The 19,937-nt window shown below is 64.8% G+C and overlaps 2 protein-coding genes across 37 annotated transcripts in view; both read right to left on the reverse strand.

Moving 5' to 3' along the window:
• Window positions 1–479: 479 nt before the first annotated feature.
• On the reverse strand, window positions 480–6,790 carry AJM1 (apical junction component 1 homolog). 3 transcript variants are annotated; one of them, XM_015116311.3, is made up of 3 exons: window positions 6,679–6,790; window positions 5,002–5,085; window positions 480–4,925 (listed from the first exon to the last, which is right to left on the reverse strand). In XM_015116311.3, exon 3 carries the CDS (start codon window positions 4,864–4,866, stop codon window positions 1,936–1,938), a length of 2,931 nt encoding a protein of 976 aa, XP_014971797.3. In that variant the 5' UTR covers window positions 4,867–4,925; window positions 5,002–5,085; window positions 6,679–6,790; the 3' UTR covers window positions 480–1,935.
• Window positions 6,791–8,103: 1,313 nt separating this feature from the next.
• Window positions 8,104–19,937, reverse strand: part of RABL6 (RAB, member RAS oncogene family like 6) — a 33,861-nt gene continuing 22,027 nt past the window's right edge. For 3 of the 34 annotated variants that reach the window (XM_077966991.1, XM_077966978.1, XM_077966992.1), the window contains 11 exons: window positions 19,531–19,622; window positions 17,151–17,291; window positions 16,643–16,748; window positions 13,301–13,404; window positions 11,519–11,835; window positions 11,168–11,321; window positions 10,070–10,282; window positions 9,705–9,969; window positions 9,339–9,510; window positions 9,062–9,117; window positions 8,104–8,948 (listed from right to left, as the gene is read on the reverse strand). In XM_077966991.1, the coding sequence (XP_077823117.1) occupies window positions 8,751–8,948; window positions 9,062–9,117; window positions 9,339–9,510; window positions 9,705–9,969; window positions 10,070–10,282; window positions 11,168–11,321; window positions 11,519–11,835; window positions 13,301–13,404; window positions 16,643–16,748; window positions 17,151–17,291; window positions 19,531–19,622 (1,818 nt within the window). In that variant the 3' untranslated portion in view covers window positions 8,104–8,750. Of the gene's footprint in view, window positions 8,952–9,061; window positions 9,118–9,338; window positions 9,511–9,704; window positions 9,970–10,069; window positions 10,283–11,167; window positions 11,368–11,409; window positions 11,836–12,316; window positions 12,431–13,300; window positions 13,405–16,642; window positions 16,752–17,150; window positions 17,349–19,501; window positions 19,650–19,937 lie in introns of all 34 variants that reach the window. The other 31 variants (XM_077966986.1, XM_001093446.5, XM_077966988.1 and 28 more) reach the window with 21 other exon arrangements.

Raw genomic sequence — 19,937 nt, forward strand, 5'->3', positions numbered from 1 at the left:
GCCTCCTCCCTCCAGCCCCCACCGCCCGAAGGCCTCCCCCTCCCCCTCCAAAGCCCGAAGGCCTCCCCCTCCCCTCTCCACCGCCCGAAGGCCTCCCCCTCCCCTCTCCACCGCCCGAAGGCCTCCTCCTCCCAGCCTCCATCGCCCAAAGGCCTCCCCCTCCCCCCTCCACCGCCCGAAGGCCTCCCCCTCTCCCCTCTCCATCGCCCGAAGTCCTCCTCCTCTCAGCCTCCATCGCCCGAAGGCCTCCCCCTCCCCTCTCCATCGCCCGAAGGCCTCCCCCTCCCCTCTCCATGGCCCGAAGGCCTCCCCCTCCTCCCTCCACCGCCCGAACGCCTCCCTCTCTCCCCTCTCCACCGCCCGAACGCCTCCCTCTCTCCCGTCTCCACCGCCCGAACGCCTCCCTCTCTCCCCTCTCCACCGCCCGAACGCCTCCGTCCCCAACCCCGCTACCCGCACAAGGAGGCAACAGCAGCCACTACATTCAAGTTCTATTTTACTTGGTTCGAAAGCTCTTGCCTCCTGGAAATTATTTCGGTCCAGGGGCGTTCCTGGCCGGCCCTCTGGGGTGGGGCCGAATGCAGAGGCCCTGGGGCAGGGGGCGCGGGGCGCGGGGCGCGGCGGCGGGTGGGCAAGCGGGACGCCTGGCCGGTGCAGACGCGCGGGGACGAGGTGGGCGCGCCGGGTGCGGGAGCGGGGGCGGGGGTGCCCAGTTTCTCTCACTTGGTGTCCCCTTCCCTGGCTTCGAAGTAGGGCTAGGGACTCCAGGAGGGCCCTTGCGTTTGGCCTCCACCCCTCTCCCAGACACCCCACCCTCCAGAGAGCCCCGGGCGCGGACCAGCGTGCGCTTGGGGGGCAGGTGGAGGCCAGGCCCCCGGGCTTGCCCCTCCACGCCCGCAGGACGGAGTGCGGCCAGAGCGGGTGTGCGGGGACCTCTCGGGACAGGTCAAGCCCCTTCGGGTGGGTTTCTGTGCTTACCGACTAGCTCGCTCCCTCACCTGCTCGCACCACGCTTTCCCCTCCAGGCTCCCACCTGGGAACGCCCCCTGTCCCTTGGTCCTTCCTCTCCTAGCCAGGTGTCAGCTCTGGCCAGGCCGACATGCTCTGCTTCCCCTGCCCAAGTCCCGTGCCCTTTCGGCTGGGAGACTCGCATATCGGCCTGAAGACCTCCCTGCGGCTTTTCCCAGCTCCTGCAGGGCCCAGACTGCAGCGACTGGAGGCGAGGGGACGGCAGGGCGCTTGGCGTGGTCGGCGTAACGGATCCGACTAGCGGGAACGCACCGCGCACCCTCAGCCCTGCCCACTGCCTCGCCGGGACGCGCTCGCGCACACCGACGCGCGAAGGTCGACCAGGGTGTTCTCCAGAGAGGAGGCACCCCAGCTGCGGGAGGCGGGGCGGGGCGTGTTTAAAGTGACAGACTGGGCTTTGGTTACGTCGGGCTTCCGGACGAGGGGAAACCGGAGTCGGGGAGGCTCCAGCGAGAGCCCCGCGGATCGACGGGGACCGGATCTGTACGGGTGGGGTCTGTGCAGTAGTGACCCCTCCGAGTGAAGGCAGAGCTGGGCGGTCCTCAGGCCCACCCCGCCTCCCAGCGGGGAGCACCGAGGGCGAGGACCGGCTTCTGGGGATCCTCGAGGGCGAGCTGGGAGAGGGAGGAGACCCGGGAGAAGGGAGAGGAGTTACTGGGGGTGGGAAGGCGAAGAGCCCGTGAGGAACACTACAGGGGCGGAGGGCAGGGGGGTGGAGGCCTGGGCGGAGCTGGAGGCAGTACTGAGCGGAGCTTGGAGGGCCAGGGAATTAGTGGCGGGCCTAGGAGAAGCCGGGGTGGGGCCCTGGCGGGGCTCGGGGAAGGCCCTGGGTGGGCCGGGCGGGGCCTGAGTGGGCAGGGCAGGGTTCGGGCCAGCGCCTGAGCTGGGCCTGGTGGGCCCCGCGCCTCACATGATGTCGTCCAGCAGGTTGGCGCTGGCCACCCAGTCGAGCGCGCGCGGCTCGGAGGCGGCCATGATCATGCACATGAAGGGGCGGCCGGTGCGCCGGTCCGTGGGGTAGATGGTGGTGGGCGTGAAGCGCCTGTTGGCCTCGACGAACTCGCAAAGCTGCTCGTAGACGCGCGGGAACTCGTGGCGGAGGAAGACACCGCGAAGCCGCAGCTCGCGCTGGATGTGGATGAAGGCCACCTCGCGCGCGCGCCGGCCCGCCTCGCCGTCCTGATCCAGGCCCGCCGTGCCAGGCGGCGGCGTCAGGATCAGCGTCTCCATGTCGGGCTCGCGGCTCCGCGCCGGGGGCGGCCGCGCGGGGCTGCCGGCCGCCAGCGCTACCTTGGCGAACTTGCGCACTGTCGGCCCGTGGCTGCGTGGCGCGGGCGCGGGCAGAGCGGGTGTCCCCGGGGGCGCGGCGCTGGGTCCCACGGCCACGGATACGCTGAGCAGGAAGCACTCTGCCGGCTCGTAGAGGCGCCCAGCAGCCGCCAGCTCGCGGGCGTAGCTGCCCAGGGGCGCCGCGTGTGTGGCCAGCTCACGCAGCGATAGGTAGGTGGGGGACAGCAGCAGCCCCTCCAGGCCAAAGCGCAGGAAGTTGTCGGCGGAGCCTGGACTTGGGAAGCCCAGGAAGAGCACGCCGCGGCCGCGCGACAGGAAGCCGACACGCGCGATGCGCGAGAAGGCGCGGTGTACCGGGCCGCTGTCGCGGCAAAACTGCAGCACGTGGCGGCACACGCTGCCCACGCGGCCGTACACGCAGCGCGCCTTGTGGGCGTCCCAGTCCTCGCGGCGGCACAGGCGCGAGCAGTAGTAGGTGTAGCAGCTGTGGCAGGACTTGAAATAGAGGCAGGCGTTGAACATGGTCTCCGTGCGCCGGCAGCGCGCATTGGAGCAGGTCATCAGGTCGTCCTCGTCGGCGCTGGGCTCGGGGGACGCGTCGGCCGCCTCTCCCCGGGCCGCGGGCTCCTCGGCGCTGCCGGCCGAGGCGGGGGGCGAGCGTGGCGGTGCCAGCGCGGGGGCCCCAGAGCCCGCGGGCCGCGAGTCCAGCAGTCGGCGCAGCTGGGGGCCCAGGCAGTCGGCCGCGGGCTCTGAGGCCTGGCCGGCGGGGGGCCGCGAGTCGATGACTAGGTCCGTAATGAGCTCGTCTAGCTGCTCTAGGCTGCGCTGGCGGCCAGGGGTGGGGCCCTCGGGGGCCGCGTGGGGAGGTGGCCGCGTGCGGCCCCCGGGCAACTCCCAGGCCCTGGCGCTCGGGCGCTCGGTGGCGCGCAGGTCGTTGTCGGTGATGGTGATCTCGGGCGTCACGTACCAGTTGCGGCCCAGGCCCTCGCCCGCGCGGCCCTTCTCCGTCAGCGACGTCTCGGACAGGGACAGTGCGGCGTAGCGTCTGGGCGAGGTGGACAGGTTCACGACGACGGGCGGGCGACGGCCTTCCGGGGACACGCCTCGCGGCTCCTGCACTTCGCGCCCCAGCAGGTTCTCGTAGCTGCGGCCGCGGCCCAGCGGGTCTTCTCGGCGCGGCCCCGGTGCCAGAATGTTGTCCCAGGAGCGCGAGTAGTGGCGGCTGTCGGTGACCAGCCGGGGCGGACTGGTGCCGGTGCCGCCGTGCCAGGAGGCGAGCAACGGGTCGGGGTCAGAGGGCGGCGCCACTTGCAGGGTGCGGTAGGGTCGCGGGCCCCAGTCCGCCCAGGCCGCGCTGCTGCGCGGGTGCGGGTACGTCCTAGCCAGGACGTCGCGCTCGCGGTAGCGTCCGAAGTCCTCCGTGTAAAAGGGGCGGGCGGTGGAGTGGGTCCGGGGCTCCTCGGAGACATAGCGGGGCCCGTAGGGCAGGCCGTAGGCTCGGGGAGCCTCACCATAGTAGGAGCGGGAGGGCGGTTCCTGGATTGGGAAGGTGCGCACCTCTCCTGCGTAGTAGCCGCCCATGCGCCTTGGACTGGGCCCTGGGAACTCCTCTGACCGGTAGGGCCTGGGGCAGTAGGCATCGAATGTTGGGCCGGGACTGGCCGCAAAGCTGCCCCGGAAGCCTTCGGGCTCCTCTGTGTAGAAGAACTGGGTGGGGCCCGGCGGGGTGGCGAAGGGCAGACTGCGGCGCTCAGCGTAGTCCCGGGGCCCAGGCAGGGGCCCGTCGCAGTAGAGCGCCCGGGGGTCCGCACAGTATAAGTCGCTGGGCGTCGGGGTGCGCGACAGCGCCATGTGGCGGGGCCCTGGTACCGTGAGGCCGTGGAACTGCGGAGTGGGGCGGGCCCAGGGCGCGGCCTCGGCGGGCCCGCAGGACCGCGAGCCCCGGGCGGCGTGCTGGAGCACTGCGTCGTCCGGCTTGATGTCCAGGCGGCAGCGCACGTGGGGTGCGGGACCCGCGGGTGGCTCGGAAGGTGCGCAGCGGCCGCCGGCGGCGCACAGGGGCGCCATGCCGCCGGGGCCGCCCCGCTGCGGCTGCAACTTGATGGGGTGCAGCTCATTGGCGAGGGCGCGGAGCGCCGGGTACGCGGGCTCCCGGCGCGGCGATGCCTCGGCCCGTGCCGCACGCTGGGCCTCCCGCCCTCGGCGAGGCAACACCGGCGGCGAGGCGGGCGCGGGCGTCAGGCCCGGGGGCGCGCGGGGCGCGCTCTTGGAGCGGGCGCGGCGGCGTGGCTCGGCCTCGCGGGTCCGGGCGCGCGGCACAGCGGACTCCGGGGGCGGTGGCTCCGGCAGGGTCTCCATGGCCGGCCCGTCCAGCGCCTCTAGGAAGTCGAAGCTGCGGCAGTGGCGCTTGTTGAAAGGCGCGGGCTCAGCAGGCCGGGCCACGGATTGCTCACATGGCGGGCGCCTGGATGCGGGTCCCGGGGCCGCCACCTTGATGTCCTGGTACACAGTTGACACCAGCAGGTCCGGAGGGTCCGTACGGGTCATCTTAAAAGAGGTCCCCAGGCTGGCGGCTCCAGCTCACACTGCCTTGCGGGGCTTTTGCCCTGGGGGGAGACGCGGGTCAGGGCGGCCCCCTCCGCAGCCCAGGCCCCGCTACTCCCCCACGCTGGCCCGGCTTACCTGGGGCGCAGCGGGCGGAGTAGCCCTGGCTGCAGGCCTGGGCCGAGAATGCGGGCGCTTCCTCCATGCCGGGGTCAGAAGCACCTGCGGGAGGAACCCAGCTGTCCAGGCGCCCAGGTCCTGCCCCTCCCCCGTCCTTTCCCGGCGATGGGGCGGGCGGGCCAGAAAGGCTTAGCCGTGGCTGTGGTTCCCGCGGCGGGAGCTCCTGCGTGAAGCTCCAGGGCCTCCCCTCCCCCGACTAGTGACGGCGGGGCCGGCTCGGGTGGACCCCTTTCCGGGTGGGGTAAGGGAGTGGGGGCGTGGTCCTGGGGGCTGCGCCCTCTGGTGTCCGCAGCTGGAAGGACGGGGCGCATTTGGGCCTTATTTATAGGTGTTGCCCCACGAGACATTAGTGACTGTGCCCCCGTCACAGCGCCCACCGCAGAGCGACCCCTCCGATCGCGCACAGTCGAAGGCGAGTCGCTGGGTCTCAGCCTTAGCTAGCTCTGCACCAAGCGGGTGACACCAACCACCCCACCTGCTGGCCAGGCCGAGCACAGAGCCCCTCCCCCAGCACTGCAAGGACCCACGCCTAGGTGCCCTCAACTTCCCGTGAGCTCCAGGCCAGAAAAAAGCCCCCAGAGAGCATACCTGGGCCCTAAATCTCCCTTTCCTTTGCCGACACCTCTTCTGACCCCAAGTATCTTTGGGTGGTTGAAGCAAGGCCCCAGCTTTGTGTAAATGCACAGGACACCCCCCCCTAGGGTGTGCACGGCAGTCCCAAGTCATCGAGCCATGAGCTCGTGGCAGCCCCTGTCCCCTGAGCTGCGCACCAGGCCCGGAAGCTGCCCACTGGGGGTGGGCAGGGCGGAGGGTGGGGGAAGACCCACTGCTTTGCAGGAGAGAGCCCTCCCCACTTTGCTGAGAAGGTTCCATGGAAACCTGTGTTTCTTAGGCCCCCACGCTGCAGGCTGGCCAGGGTTCAGATGTGGACTGCCAGCCCCTCTGTGGTCCCAGAGCCAGCTGGGGGGTGCGTCAGAGAGTGGCCACAGGCCTGGCCTCTGCACATCCAACACCTGGTCTGGAGGGGTCTACCCCAGAGTGAGCTGGGGGAAGCGGGTACCTAGCCAGGCCCCTCGCACGGCAGAACCTCAGGTGGATGGGCCTCTCGGGGTCTGGCCGGGTCCCCCCTCTGTGTCCCAGGTGCGCAGGGGCTTCCTGCTAGCAGGGCTGTTTTTCTGGGTCAGGGCCACAAGTCCCAGGTCTTGTCCCCATCCCAGCCTCCCGCCCACCCCATCTCCCCCCTCCACCCCACCCGTGGCAGGACTGTCCACCCTCCTGCTCCCTCTTTCATGCTAAGCTCAAGGCCAGGCCGGAATCCAGCTGGATGACAGGGTGTGAGGCTCCACCCCAGGGAGGTGACAGTGGGCTTTGCTGGCTGAAGCTGTGGGTGACACCCTCTCCCGTGGGGATGGGGGTGGGGTCGGCCCCCTCGTGGGCCCAGGGCCTTCTGGAGCCCACCGAGATGGCTGGAGGCCTTCCCCACCTCCCAGCCCTGCTCTGGCTGGGAGCGGCCCTTCAAGGGATACAGCCGGTGTTGCCTGGGGGCGGGGACTCCCCATCCTTGCGGCCGCCCTAAGGCAGCCTCCCCCGCCCATGACAATGACACACTCAGCAACTCGGCCCCCAGCCCCTTACCTGGGTGCTGCTCCGGCTGTGCCCCGGTGGGCTGTGCCACCCCCAGGTCGGCTCCTGTGTGTCCCCGGCACTGCTGCGTCCCCGGCACCGGCAGAAGCTTCCAGGCAGCAGCGCGGATCCTGGCCTGGCTGCTCAGTGCTGCCCCCAATGGCAGCTGAAAGAGCTGTACTTAAAGGGGCCGCGCCCAGTGGGGGCTGCACCGTGGAGCTGGGGATCGTGACTGCACAGGCTCCAATTTGGGGCTGTGCGGAGCACAGGGTCCCTGCAGCATCCCCAAGACGCAGACCTCAGCGTCTAAACAGGAGCCTTGTGGCCCGGAGCAGCCTGCCAGTCCCGCCAGTGTCACCCCCACACACTTGCCTGAGAGGAGGGGCCCAAGCCCTGGCCTGGGCTGCAGAGATTGGTTAGGGCCATCTTGGAATGTGCATCTCCTGTTGGGCGAGGCAGGGGCAGATGGGCTTCTCCCTGCCCCACTGGCCTTTCCCCAGGCCCTATCTGCTTTGAGGCTGCCAGTGCCAAAATCTCGGTGGGTACCTGGGGCCAGATGGCCCCTGCAGCCTCCTGTGTCCCCAGGATGCCATCCTCTCTGGGTGAGGCCACTCCTGCATCCGGTGTCTCTGCCAGCCTGGGAAGGCCTGCACGTGACCTACCGTACCTGCCTGGTAATGTCCTCGTCCCACTCTGCCAGCCCCTCCCCAAGGCATTGGGCCTGGAAACGTTCTAGGTTGGCAGAGGAGTGGGTAGCCGATGCCCTTGGCTCCGAAGGGCAGGACCTACGCCATTCTGCGTTGTTCAAAGCAGGGCCCACTGAAACCCCAACATAGCTGTCCATGGTGTGATCCTGGCAAGTTCACGTACTGTTGACCCATTCCACACCAGGGGAACCTCTGAAGCCGACCCTGACCTCATGGGCTGTGGGCTCAGGGGCCACGCTCCTAAGCTTGCTGTGAGCCACAGCACCTGTTCAGGGACCACAGTGACTGCCTCACACCCTGGGGTCACAAAGCTCCCAGGCACAGGAGCCTCCAGCTTGGCCATCCCCTCCCCTTCACTGGCGCACTCTTCCTGCCCGCCCTGCAGGGTTCTCATGGCAACAGTAGCTGTGGGGGTGGAGGCTGGGCGCTGCTGACAGCTGGAGGGGGCAGGGGCCTGAAGGGGGGGCAGTGCCGCAGGCGGCTGCCTGGGAGCCGTGCAGACTGGACTTCCACCGCATGGGGCTGCGGACCCCCAAGTGTGCTGGCTGCAGCTGCTGAGCCCTGGCACAGGTGGGCTGGGATGTACCCAGGGTGTGGCCAGGGTTGGTGGGATGTCCTCACAGCATTGCTGGGCAGCCTCCTGCCTCAGAGGACTTCCCTGACAACCCATGGCAGCCTGGGCCCGAGGCAGCGGGAGCAGGTGCAGGGAGAAGAACAGACACACGCAGAGTGAAACAGGAGTGCTTTATGGTCTGAGTGGAGGGTTTGGGAGGCGTGCCTCCCAGCTCCCGCCTGTGGGCTCACCTGAGCGGGGGCGCAGCTGAGGCCGCTGTGGGAAACAGCCCCCATCCCCAAGAGAGGCCCTGCATGCTGCCTTCGGTCTCTCGCCAGCCGTGCCTAGCGTGGGGCCTGGGCTGCCCTTTAGGGTGGGTCTGCACACCCGTGTTCAGGGCTCCCAGCCGGAAGCGGAGCCATAGGCATGCTGCGGCCCTGGGTGAGTGCGGAGGGCAAGCAGGTGCCGGGGCAGCGTGCACCCTGCAGCCAAGCGGCCCCTGCCCAGCCTCTGTAAACAGACCCTCATGCCCCTGGGCCTCAGTCACATCCCTGAGAAACACTGGGGACTGGCGGCTCTGCCCCGAGAGGGCCAGGGTGTCCACCGAGCCTGGCCAAAGCCAGCTGTCCCCTCCCTCCTTGCAGAGCAGGCTCACACCGGGTCTGGAGGCCCAGTCCGGGGACACCAACGCCCAGCCTCTTCCAGCTCAGAAGTGCACACGGCAGCCACTGGGCAGCGGCAAAGGCGATGGTGCAGAGGCAAATGCCTCCCCAGGCAGTGACAGGCACGCCCCCCACCCCAGGGCGGCCACTGCCCCGGTTGGCCTAGAGCTCCTCATAATCGCCACCCCCAGGGTGGCGGCCGCCCGGGGCCCCGCCCCCCAGGAAAGCCTCCAGCTCATCGGCAGCCGTCCTCTCCCTGCTGCGTGGGGGCCGCTGCTGCCGCCGCCGCCGCTCCTCCTTGCCCTCCTCCTTGTCCTTGCTCTTCTTATGTTTGCTCTTCTTCTTGGCAGCCTTTTCTTCCTGCTGAGGAGCACAAGGAGGGGGGCGCCATGGAGTCACAGGAGGCCAGAGCCCCAGTCCCAGGACCACACACCGCCCAGCCCTGGCCTGTCAGGAAGGGGAGTAGCTGGTACCTCTTTGCCTTTCTTCTTCTTCTTCTTCTCCTTAGAGGGGGTTTTGCCCTCCTTACCTGCACAGACAGGACAGTGGCTCAAACACAAAGCAGTGAGCCCCAGCCCTCCAGGAGGCCCTGCTGAGGGACAGGACCACACTCCTGCAGGGGGCTGCCAGGAGCATGGCACTGCCTCCTGGACTCAGGAAAGGCCCCCGGCCAGTGGCCAGCAGCTGGGAGGAGGCCCACGTTCTACCCAGACTCCAGCAGGCTGACCGCACTCCGCTGCCCCCGCCCACCTTCCTCGCTGCTCTCCTTGGGCCCAGCCTCCTCCAGCCCCAGCCCGAAGAGGTCCGAGTCATTCTTCAGTCTGAAGGTGGGGAGAGGGAGCTTGGGGGGCGGGGGCGGCTGAGCAAGGGCCTCGTCCTCGTCAGTCACATCGGAGGGGTCATCTCGCACGGGAAACTCATCCTGCAGCAGGGAGAGCAGCTGGTCAGGCCGTCGTCCCTCCCACACCCTCAGGGGTTGTGGGGTCTCGAACCCAGCCGGAAGGCCCAAGTGTGGGGACATGAGACGCCTCTTTCAGAAGCCTCCTCCCACTGCACCCACCCACCGAGAGGCTCTGGCCTCCTGGCTGACCTCTGCCCGGGGAGGACCCGTCTCACCACCCTGCGCTGTGTGTCTGACGCCTCGCTCTCAAAGTCGGGGTCATCCATGACAAAGGACAGCATCTGTGCAGCGATGGGCCCCTCGGGGTCACTCTCGGATGAGGACGCCTGCTCACCCTTCCCCGGCTCAATCTCAGCAGGGGGCCTGGTGCTGCTGTGCTTTTCCGGACCTGTGCGAACAGAGGCACCGCCTGGCCGGGGCGGTGCTGCGGCCCTCGTGGGAGCTGTCCCCCTCCGTGGCTTTGAAGCTGGTGTGGAGGACCTTTGTGGACAAGCAGAGGGTCAGTCAGGGTCCTCCGGAGGTGTCCTGAGCTGCCCCACCCCGGTCTCCAGGCCACACCCCTGGGGACACCTGCCCTTACCACTTGGTCTCTGGCTCTGAGCACTGCTGGGGAGCCGGGGCAGGGCCTTTTGGGGGATCCACCACTTCTGCTTCCTCCTCACTTGAAAGAGTGATGTTCTGACTGGGGACGGGACCAGCGGGCGGTGGGGAACTCCCACGTGGCTGGTCTTCGAGGTCCACATCGTCCTGGAACCCTGCCACCAGCGGGTTGCTGCCCAGGGCCTCCGCATCACTGCAAAGCAGGGGGCAAAGTGGTCAGAGGCCACAGGGTAGGGATGGCCGGCCGGGCTCACAGGCCTTGGTTCCTGGTACCCGGCACACCCTGGCCGTGGGGCCACCCCGCCCCAGGTGCTGTGTTCTAGGGGAAGCCTCCTCGTGGCTGTCACAGGGCTGCTGAGAAAGGGGTCAGCGGCTCAAGGTCGGACACAGTGTTGCCCTGTGGTCGGTCCATGGGCGAAGGATGTGGGGCCGCGCAGGTGGGCGCTCATGGAGGCGGGCCCGGCTCAGGGCCACCAGGCTTTCCATCCTTTGTGTATTTCTGGAGGAAGCTGCCGCCCCACAGCAATCAGTGAGGCTGAGGTGCTGAGGCCACCGGGGGTGGAGTATGTCCAATGGAGTCCACACCTGGGACCAAACGCAGGGCTTTGCTGCAGGCAGAGTTCGGGGAAACTTGGCAGAGTGGTGGGAGAGGGGCTGGCAGACAGATGGGGAGGCAGCTCTAGCTTCCAGCTCTAGGACCTGCAGGAAGCCGCCCCCAGCTCTGCAGCACCCGGGCCCTGGCCCTGCGGAGACAACATCTGGTGGCCTGAACCTCCTGTATCACCTGGAGTGGCCTTGCCAGTGGCCTCCGTGTGGAATCTGCCCACAGAAGACTCCAAGGTGCCCCTGTCCTCTCCAGGGTGTGGGCAGAGCAGGTGGCCAGGCCTTTCTGATGTCTGGAAGCCCCGTCTAAGCTGTTCCCTCATCTGCTCCAGCCACAGATCTGCTCTGTCCTCAGTCAACAGAGACCAGCCAGCCGGGCACCCCTTCTGCACCCCCAGGAAGCCAACCCCACCTGCTGCTCGGGCGCCCTAGAGGCTGGGGGCAATGGGAGAGGAGGTCCAGGCCCACCCCTCACCTGTCGCTGTCCTGCTGGGCAGCCTTGGCCCCCACCTTCTTCTCGTCCCTGGCGGGGGTCGCATCTTCCAGGAAGCTGCGGTCCAGGCGGTCGTCGGGAACGAAGTCCTCCACGCTCTGCACTGCTGCTGGGGCCTCGGCGGCCAGGACTGGCTCTGTAACCAGTGATGCCGGGTCCTCTTCTCAGCACCAGAACCCTCACTGCACCCAACCCCAAGCCAGGCCCACCAGGGACATGCCCACGGGACGGGGACAAGCAGGAAGAAGTACGGAGCGCTCCGAGACCCAGAGCCCCACCTGTGAGGGCGTGAGGGACCGGGACCACTTTGGGAGGGGCAGCTCCAGGGCCTACCTGGAGGTGGAGGGGCTGCCTCGGCGGCAGGTGACGTCCCAAACAGCCTCGAGATGATGCTGCGCCGCGGGGCGGGGGCTGAGGGGCACGCAGGTGGCGGCAGGGCCTCTGAGGGTGGTGCAGGGGGCACAGAGGATGGTGGGGCGGCATTGAGGGGCAGCTGTGGGGCGGGCTGGGGTGTGCCGGGGCTGGAGCTCCCCGTGGACACAGCGCCTGGAGGCACCACCGGTGACTGGGAGCCCGAGGATGGGCTCTGCCCGTTGGCCACCAGTGGGGACGCATGGCCGCGGCTGCGAGCCTCCATCATCTCCAGGAAGCTGGAAGGCAGAAGGCAGGTGAGAAGCCTGGCTCCCCCGCCTCACTGAGGCCCGCAGGTGACAGGGGCTCTCTGCTGCTGCGGATAGGGCAGGGAAGAGCCGCCGTGTTCTGGGCCATCATCCCCACCCACTGCCAAGAGCAGCAGCGCTGGCCGGGCGGGGGCTCACGCCTGTCATCCGAGCACTGTGGGAGGCCGAGGCGGGCAGATCACAAGGTCAGGAAATGAGACCGTCCTGGCTAACACAGTGAAACCCCGTCTCTACTAAAAATACAAAAAAATTAGCCGGGCATGGTGGTGGGCGCCTGTAGCCTCAGCTACTCGGGAGGCTGAGGCAGGAGAATGGAGTGAACCTGGGAGGCGGAGCTTGCAGTGAGCCGAGATCACGCCACTGCACTCCGGCCTGGGCAACACAGCACGACCCTGTCTCAGAAAAAAAGAGCAGCAGCCCCGAAGGGCGGGGACAGCAGGCACCAGCATACCTGTGTTCAGCTCCCCGGAAAGTCATTTCGGATCTGTTCTGAGGCACAGCCTTTGGGGGCTCCATGCAGAGGTGGCCAGATGGCAGCAAGTGGACCTTCCCGTGAGGGGGGATTCTGGGAAGAGGAGGGGCTGGGGCTTGGTGGAGCACGTGCGGCCATCGCAGCATCCAGCTGGCCCAACTCTCAGTCCCAGGAAATGCCAGGATGGGTTCAACAGATAAGCGCCCATGCCGGGGGGTCCATTCTGGGAGCCAGAAGCCATGGGTCCCTCTCCAGGCATCAGATTGCCTTCCCTCTCAGTCTCTTGCTGTGTCTCAACCAACAGCCAGATCCGAGGTGACCCACAGGGCTCTCCCTCTGCAAACAGAGACCTGCTGGGGGCCTCAGGAGGGTCGCTGATTCCGCGGTCCCTGCCTGGGGAGGCACCAGGGGAGGCACCAAGCCCCCAGCTGTGCAGGAGCCTGAGGCAGAGAACGGCCAGCTGTCCCACTGCCCGCAACCCCCGGGGCTGCGCGTGCTGCCCAGGCCCACTCGGGAGGATGCTCTGAGCCGCCCTCTGCTATCAAGGACCAGGGACCTTCATGTCCTGGTCCGTATGCCTCTTCAGCACAGGGAGCTTCCCAAAGTCAAGGAGCTGACCAGAAAGCACACCCCACACTGGCATCAACGTGGGAAGCTAAGCCCCTGACGGGCAGGCAGCCCCAGCACGACTCCACCAGCATCAGCACCTGGCCATGGTCAGCGGTGCTCAGAGTGGCAGGCACGGCATGACCTGCACGAGGAGTCTATGCCAGGTGTGACTGAGGGGGCTGCTGGGGGCAGTGCCAACCTGAGCCCTCCTCCACCTGTGCCCCAAGAGAACTAATTTACCCCAAACGGGGGGCACTCCAAATGGGTTCCTCTCCTTGGTGCAGCCCATGGCCCGGCACCACGGCCGCGCCTGCAGCCCCCACACTGACCCCGCGGGCGGACGCAGCCACATACATGCCGTAGTTCTGGTCCTCCGTCTCCTGCTGCACTGACAGCTCCTCCAGTGTGGCGTCCATGTCCAGCTGGTTTGTCTCCAGCTGCCGCAGTAGCGTCTCCCTCTGCAGAAGGGGAGCACACAGGCCTGAGCAGGGGCCCTTCCTGCTGCGACTGCCCCAGCCCGACAGCAGCTGAGTGCACGGGGGACGCCTCCTGCTGACTAAACCAGGAGATGCTGCAGGGACGGGTGCTCAGTAACTCATGGAGCTCTGGGCTGGGCCTCACTGGAACCACAGAAGCCCACATGATTCCTCTGCAGCGACCGGCACAACACCTACAGGCTGCCAGCATGGCTTAGGGGACAGCTCTGCCACAGGCATAAACCTCAAAGCACCCCACCCACACGCACCTCCAAGAGTGAAGAAGCCTCACCTTCACCTGGAAAACAAAGCCTCTCTGCTCCCCGCCGTGCACACCTCTGGTGGCAGGACACAGCCCCGGCCACGCATCGCCACCGTCCCCACACCCACAGGCAGCTGGCTCTGGAGCAAACCGCTGCCCTCCTGGCCTGGAGCCCCAGGCTGGTCTGAGGCCGGTCCATGTCACTGCTCACTTTAGATTCAAATTAAATACAAACGCCAGAGCCTCACGAACCCCTGATCTCAGATGAGCCACTGCGCCTGGCCCCTTCTCTCTTTTTTAATAGAGATGGCGTCTCGCTATATTGCCTAGACTGGTTTCAAATTCCTGAGCTCAAGTGATCCTCCCACCGTGGCCTCTGCTGAAATTACAGGCCTCAGCTACCTGCCTGGCCTCTTTTTTTTTTTTTTAAATCAGCTTTTTCAGGTTGAAGAGATTTTTTTTTTTTAAGAACAGGGTCTTGCTATATTTATTGCCCAGGCAGATCTTGAACTCCTGGGCTCAAGCTATCCTCCCGCCTCTACCTCCCTAAGAGCTGAGATTATAGGCGTGAGCCACCGTGCCCAGCCTGGAGGGGTTTTTAAAATAAAAATGTGGGCCGGGCGCGGTGGCTCACGCCGGCAATCCCAGCACGTTGGGAGGCCGAGACGGGCGGATCACGAGATCAGGAGATCGAGACCATCCTGGCTAACCCGGTGAAACCCCGTTTCTACTAAAAATACAAAAAACTAGCCAGGTGCAGTGGCAGGCACCTGTAGTCACAGCTACTCGGGAGGCTGAGGCAGGAGAATGACGGGAACCCGGGAGGCGGAGCTTGCAGTGAGCCGAGATCACACCACTGCACTCCAGCCTGGGTGACAGAGCGAGACTGTCTCAAAAAAATAAAAATAAAAAAATTAAATAAAATAAATAAAAACGTGAGGCCGGGCGCGGTGGCTCACACCTGTAATCCCAGCACTTTGGGAGGCCAAGGCGGGCAGATCATGAGGTCAAGAGATCGAGACCATCCTGGCCAATATGGCGAAACCCCATCTCTACTAAAAATACAAAAATTAACCAGGCGTGGTGGCACGTGCCTGTAATCCCAGCTACTTGGGAGGCTGAGGCAGAAGAATCGCTTGAACCCAGGAGGCGGAGGTTGCAGTGAGGTGAGGTCGCACCACTGTACTCCAGCCTAAGTGACAGACTGAGACTCCATCTCCCACCCCCCAAAAAAAGGATATTAAAGTCAGTAGGGTCGCCGAAAATGGCTACAACAACAACAAAATGTGATTTTAACCAAATGTGTGAACTCTGGATCCTACTCTGGATACTGACTAAATACCTGATGATCTGAAGAACTCTTTGAAATCTTTGGAAATTTTAGTTTTTAAATTTGTTATTGTGGCTTATTTCTCCAAGAAAAACCTGTGACTTTAATGTGAGGTATTACATTAAGTACTATGGTCAGGTTAAAAAAAACAGAACGGATTTTTTAGAGATGTGTTTGAAATATTTTTAGGTGACACAAAGGCCTGAAATTTGCTTCCAGGCCATCCAGGGGCAAGACAAAGAGGAAATGGGGGTCCCGCTGCTGAGACGGGTGAGGACATTAGATCTGCTTGAGCACATCCATAGCAAAAGGAGAGTGACACACAGCTCAGCCCTACGCTTCCAGCTCAAGACTGTCCAGGGCCCCGTGCTCTCCCTGGGAGGCTCTGGAAGCGTTTGGAGGGTAAACCATCAGGGAATGGAGCAGCGAGCAGTGGGGAGCTCTCCAAGGAGTAACCAACCCAGTGATGAGGGGACGGCTCTGCAGGAAGGACGGGCCTCCCCAGGAGTGCCGGCACCGCACAAGTCTGACTGCCGGCCTTCCTTCCCACCGAAACGTCCCCAGCAGCAGTCCCAGCCTGTAGGCGTCCTCACTTCCTCTGACACCAGGAGGACAGCACAGCCCCTTCCCTGGGCAAGCCTGACATCCTTCTGGAGAAAGACCAAGGCTGCTACAGCTGCGGCTGGGCCCCAGGTCCCCCAGACCCAGTCAGGGCAGCCCAGGGCGAGGAGGTTCAAGCCTCATCGTTTGCTGGGCTCTTTTGCAGCCACAGCTGGCCTGGCCCCTTGTTTCTACAAGGGAAGTTGAGTTTAGTCCACAGACCAAAGTTGGTTCCCTGGTTTTTTTTTTTTTTGTTTTTTTTTTTTTTTTTTTTGAGACGGAGTCTTGCTCTGTCACCCAGGCTGGAGTGCAGTGGCCGGATCTCAGCTCACTGCAAGCTCCGCCTCCCGGGTTTACGCCATTCTCCTGCCTCAGTCTCCCGAGTAGCTGGGACTACAGGCGCCCGCCACCTCGCCCGGCTATTTTTTTGTATTTTTTAGTAGAGACGGGGTTTCACCGTGTTAGCCAGGATCGTCTCTCGATCTCCTGACCTCGTGATCCGCCCATCTCGGCCTCCCAAAGTGCTGGGATTACAGGCTTGAGCCACCGTGCCCGGCCAGTTCCCTGGTTTTGACACAAGCACCAGGGAAATGTGAGATGTGAACAGCGAGTACCTCGGTGGCTCACGCCTGACATCCCAGCACTTTGGGAGACTGAGGTGGGAGGATTGCCTGAGCCCAGGAGTTTGAGGCTGCAGTGAGCCATGATTGCGCCACTGCACTCCAGCCTGGGTCACACAGCAAGACCTTATCTCAACAAACAAAAGCAACCAGAAACACTGGGGGAAACTGAGCAAGGGGTCTCCGCAGAGGTGGAGGGGCTCCTGGAACTGGGTCTAGCCCTCAGGACCCTGCACCCTCTGCCACCCAGAGCAGGCAGGTGCAGTAGAACGTTGGGCCCTTGCCAGCAGCCAACCTCTGAGCAGGCCCACAGCTTTCTCAGGCATTAGGAGGGAGGCCTGTCCAGGGAGACGCCTGGAAAGAGGTGAGAGACCAGCATCCACTCCACCCCACACGGTGAGTGCTTACCTGAAGCTGCAAAAATGGGATATTGAAGAACTTATGAAGATACTTTAGGCCAAAGCTGTTCTTCATGGAAGACTCAGCGTAGCGGAAGTAGGAGGAACCTGGAGGTCTGCTTTCAGAAAGGAAGAAAGATGCAAGAGAAAGACCCTTGCCCCGGTGCCAAGGACCACCCCTGGGCCCACGGCTGCCGGTCCGCACTGCCCTCCCTCCTCCTGCAGGCTCCTGAGGCCACAGGACCCTGCTGAGCCCTGCTAACCAGCTAAGCTGAGTGCCCTTCTGCAGGTGACCCCCACGGTGCCAGCACCTCACCCCGGCACACAGTTCCCAGCACAGTTCCTGGCAATGCCATTGGGGAGACCCAGGCTTCAGTGAGCCCCACGCCGCGGCGTGACCTGACATCCCCTGGCCCCCGTGCTAACGCTAACCCCTCCCCCGGCCTCTGCCTCAGCACCCTCCCCCACGCACCAGAGCACCAGGCAGGGTCCCTTGGGAGCAGGGCCACTGCACTCACCTGTCCAGGTTGTCGATGAAGTCACGCACGTCGTCCGGCAGGATGACTCGGTGCTCGCCCATGTCCCGGTAGTTCCCCAGCACGCACACTGGCACATGGGTGGGCACTTTCGGAAGCTCCCGGAGAATATAATTGAAGGTCCTCAGGGAACAGGTGAGGACCTGGCTTAGTTTCAGCTCTGCGACGCCCTGTCCCTCCCTGGGAAGCTACTGTGTGCCCAGGCCCGAGGACGGTGGCTGCTTCTCATTTCCAACATCCCACCCACCGGAAGCACGCCTCGAGCGTGCAGAGCGAGAAGGAAGTGCCTCGAGGGCCTTCGCACCCCTCCCAGCCTGCAGCCCCCGCCCATCCCTCTCCCTGAGGGACATACTTGACCGCACCCCACACTGGAATGCCCCTGTCTGTCCCTGCCTTCCCTCAGAGCGCCCCGCGTCCACATCCCTACAAAACCACCTCTGGCTTTGCCTGCGTCCACCCTCATCCCACACTGTCCTCTGTGCCCCTCGGCATTGACCCTGTGGCTGCTCGTCCAGGCTCCCTGCCCACCGGGGAGGCCAAGGACACCCTGGGGTGCCCCTGCTACTGCCGGTCAAGCGGCTGTTTGGAGAGCCTTGTCTTAAGCAGACATCCCCGGGAACGGATGGCAAGTCTCCAGAATCTGCCTGGCGCGGAGCTGCCAGTTTCTCAGCTGCACAGTTTTCCAAAAGGCTTGTGAAGAAATAACTAGCACTTCAAGTGACAAAACTTCCCGACTGAGAGAAAGCCAACACAAGTGGGTGAAAAACGCAGCATCCTAAGTTTGTAACTCCGTTTTCTTTCATTTGCACAGTCATTTAAACCGGTCCCTCACCAAGGCCGGCCCAGGGGCACCTCTGGTCCTAAGCAGGCGGCCCTCTGGCGTCTCCTGCTCCTTGCAGCTGTGAAGGGCCTGCGTGGCGCTAGAAGCCGCCGTCTGAGCCAGTGGTGTTTTCCATCCTTCATGTTGGGCAGCAGGGGCTCCAAAGCATTGCTACCACAGGCATCGCCCACCCAGGCTGGTGCTGCCAACAGGGTCTCTGGGCCCACAGGTGAGTGCCTTTGCCACGTCTTCCCAGGCTGGCTGGAGTCTCGCTGTCCCTCCTGCCCGCTCCTCACATGGCAGCCCAGGCGGATGCAGCTCCCTCCAGGCCGTTCCCGCGGCAGCAGTGGGAGGTGTCGTGGAGGCCACTCTGCGTCCACACTCAGCTTCGCTTGGGAAAAGCCACTTCCCACCCACCAGGACAGCAGGCTGGCCTAGACAGGAGAGGCTGGAGGGAGAGCAGCACCACTGCTCGCCCAGGGGAGGCTGGCGTGTGTGCACCCGAGCTGGACTCGTGCCCCGGGTGGGTCCACCAGCCCCGTGCGTAGTTCTCCTGCCATCCGTGTGCCACACCCCCACCAAGGGCTCTCCCGAGGGTGCCTGCAGTCAGTCAGTCCTTGGCGGTGGTGCTGCAGGCTGGGAGGGCAGGCAGGGTTCCCAGCATTAGCAAAGGTTGGCACAGGCCCAGAGCATGGCCGGCCAGGCGCTGCAAGCCGCCCTCAGGCCTGGGCTGCTGATGCGTGCTAAGTGTGCGGCCCCGTGACAGGCGGTGTGCTTAACCCTGGTGTGGGGGTCTTCCCAAGTAAGAGAAGCTGCTGACCAGGCCCCCAGGCCAGACCCACTGCTGGGAAGAGCAGATGCCTGGACGCGTCGAATGCGCTGCTCCTAGTGCTCCAGGCACTGGCTGTGGGTAGGAGGGGCCCCGCGCCAGGAGGCTGGTCTCCACAAGGCCCTCATTCTTCTAGGAGCCTTGCACCAAGTGTGTGTCTGCAGCACCCCCACGCTGGGGCTCCAGTGCGTCCCGGGGGACACTGCACTTCTGAGGAGCTGAGTGGATCCCACGTGACTCCACACAGTGGCCTCTGGGCGCTTGTGCCTAGTCCCCCAGAGATAGTCCTGAGTGCCACTGCCCTTAGCAGATTTTGCTGTCATCTTCTTGCTAGAATGAATCTTGGCGTGGGTTCTCCTGGGTCATGGAAGATGGAGGTCTCGGGGAGCCCTCAACACAAGCAGCCACTTGCTTCTGCCAAATCCCAGATGGTTTTTCAGGAAGAATAATGGGGCTATGGAAGGTACATGCCTTGCCCCAGACACCTTTCGCAGCCGGCCGCGCCATCCCGCCCCATATGCACAGACATAGCTGTTGCCTAGTCCGACATCCAGGCCACTGTCCCTCGTGGCTGAGCCGCCACAGCTGCCCAGCAAGAGTCCCTTGGCCCTGCAGAATGATGCCACTCTAACCGTTATCTGCTGCACAGAGAGGGCGCCCAAGGGGCTAGGGGGTGACAGTTACCGGCGGCCGCCCCGCCAGCTCCCGCTTACCACTGCTTGGTGATGTCAAACATCATGACCACGCCGTTGCAGCTCTTGTACACGTCCAGGAACTCGGCATCCAGGGCCATGTCAGACTCCGCCTGGGGACGGAGGGAATAGTAATGAGACTGGCCCAGGATGGGCCCCACCCATGTGGCCCACAGTCCTGGAAAAGGCTGAATAGTTTTCTAATCTGGAAAGATAACGGCCAGTTCCATTTGGAAACGATGCGCTGAAGAGATGGGATAGCTAAACACAGGTTTGCCCCAAAGGGTCTGACAGTCAACCCCAGCCTCGCTGGCAGCTCCCTGAACAAGCCCCCTACTCAGGACCTCACATTAATCACAGCAGTGTCTGCCCCAGGCCTCACGGATGACCAAACCACCACTCGAAAATAGAGGCAGGCGCCGGACTAC

The sequence above is a fragment of the Macaca mulatta genome, chromosome 15 (genome assembly GCF_049350105.2).
Source record: "Macaca mulatta isolate MMU2019108-1 chromosome 15, T2T-MMU8v2.0, whole genome shotgun sequence".
Taxonomy (NCBI): domain Eukaryota; kingdom Metazoa; phylum Chordata; class Mammalia; order Primates; family Cercopithecidae; genus Macaca; species Macaca mulatta.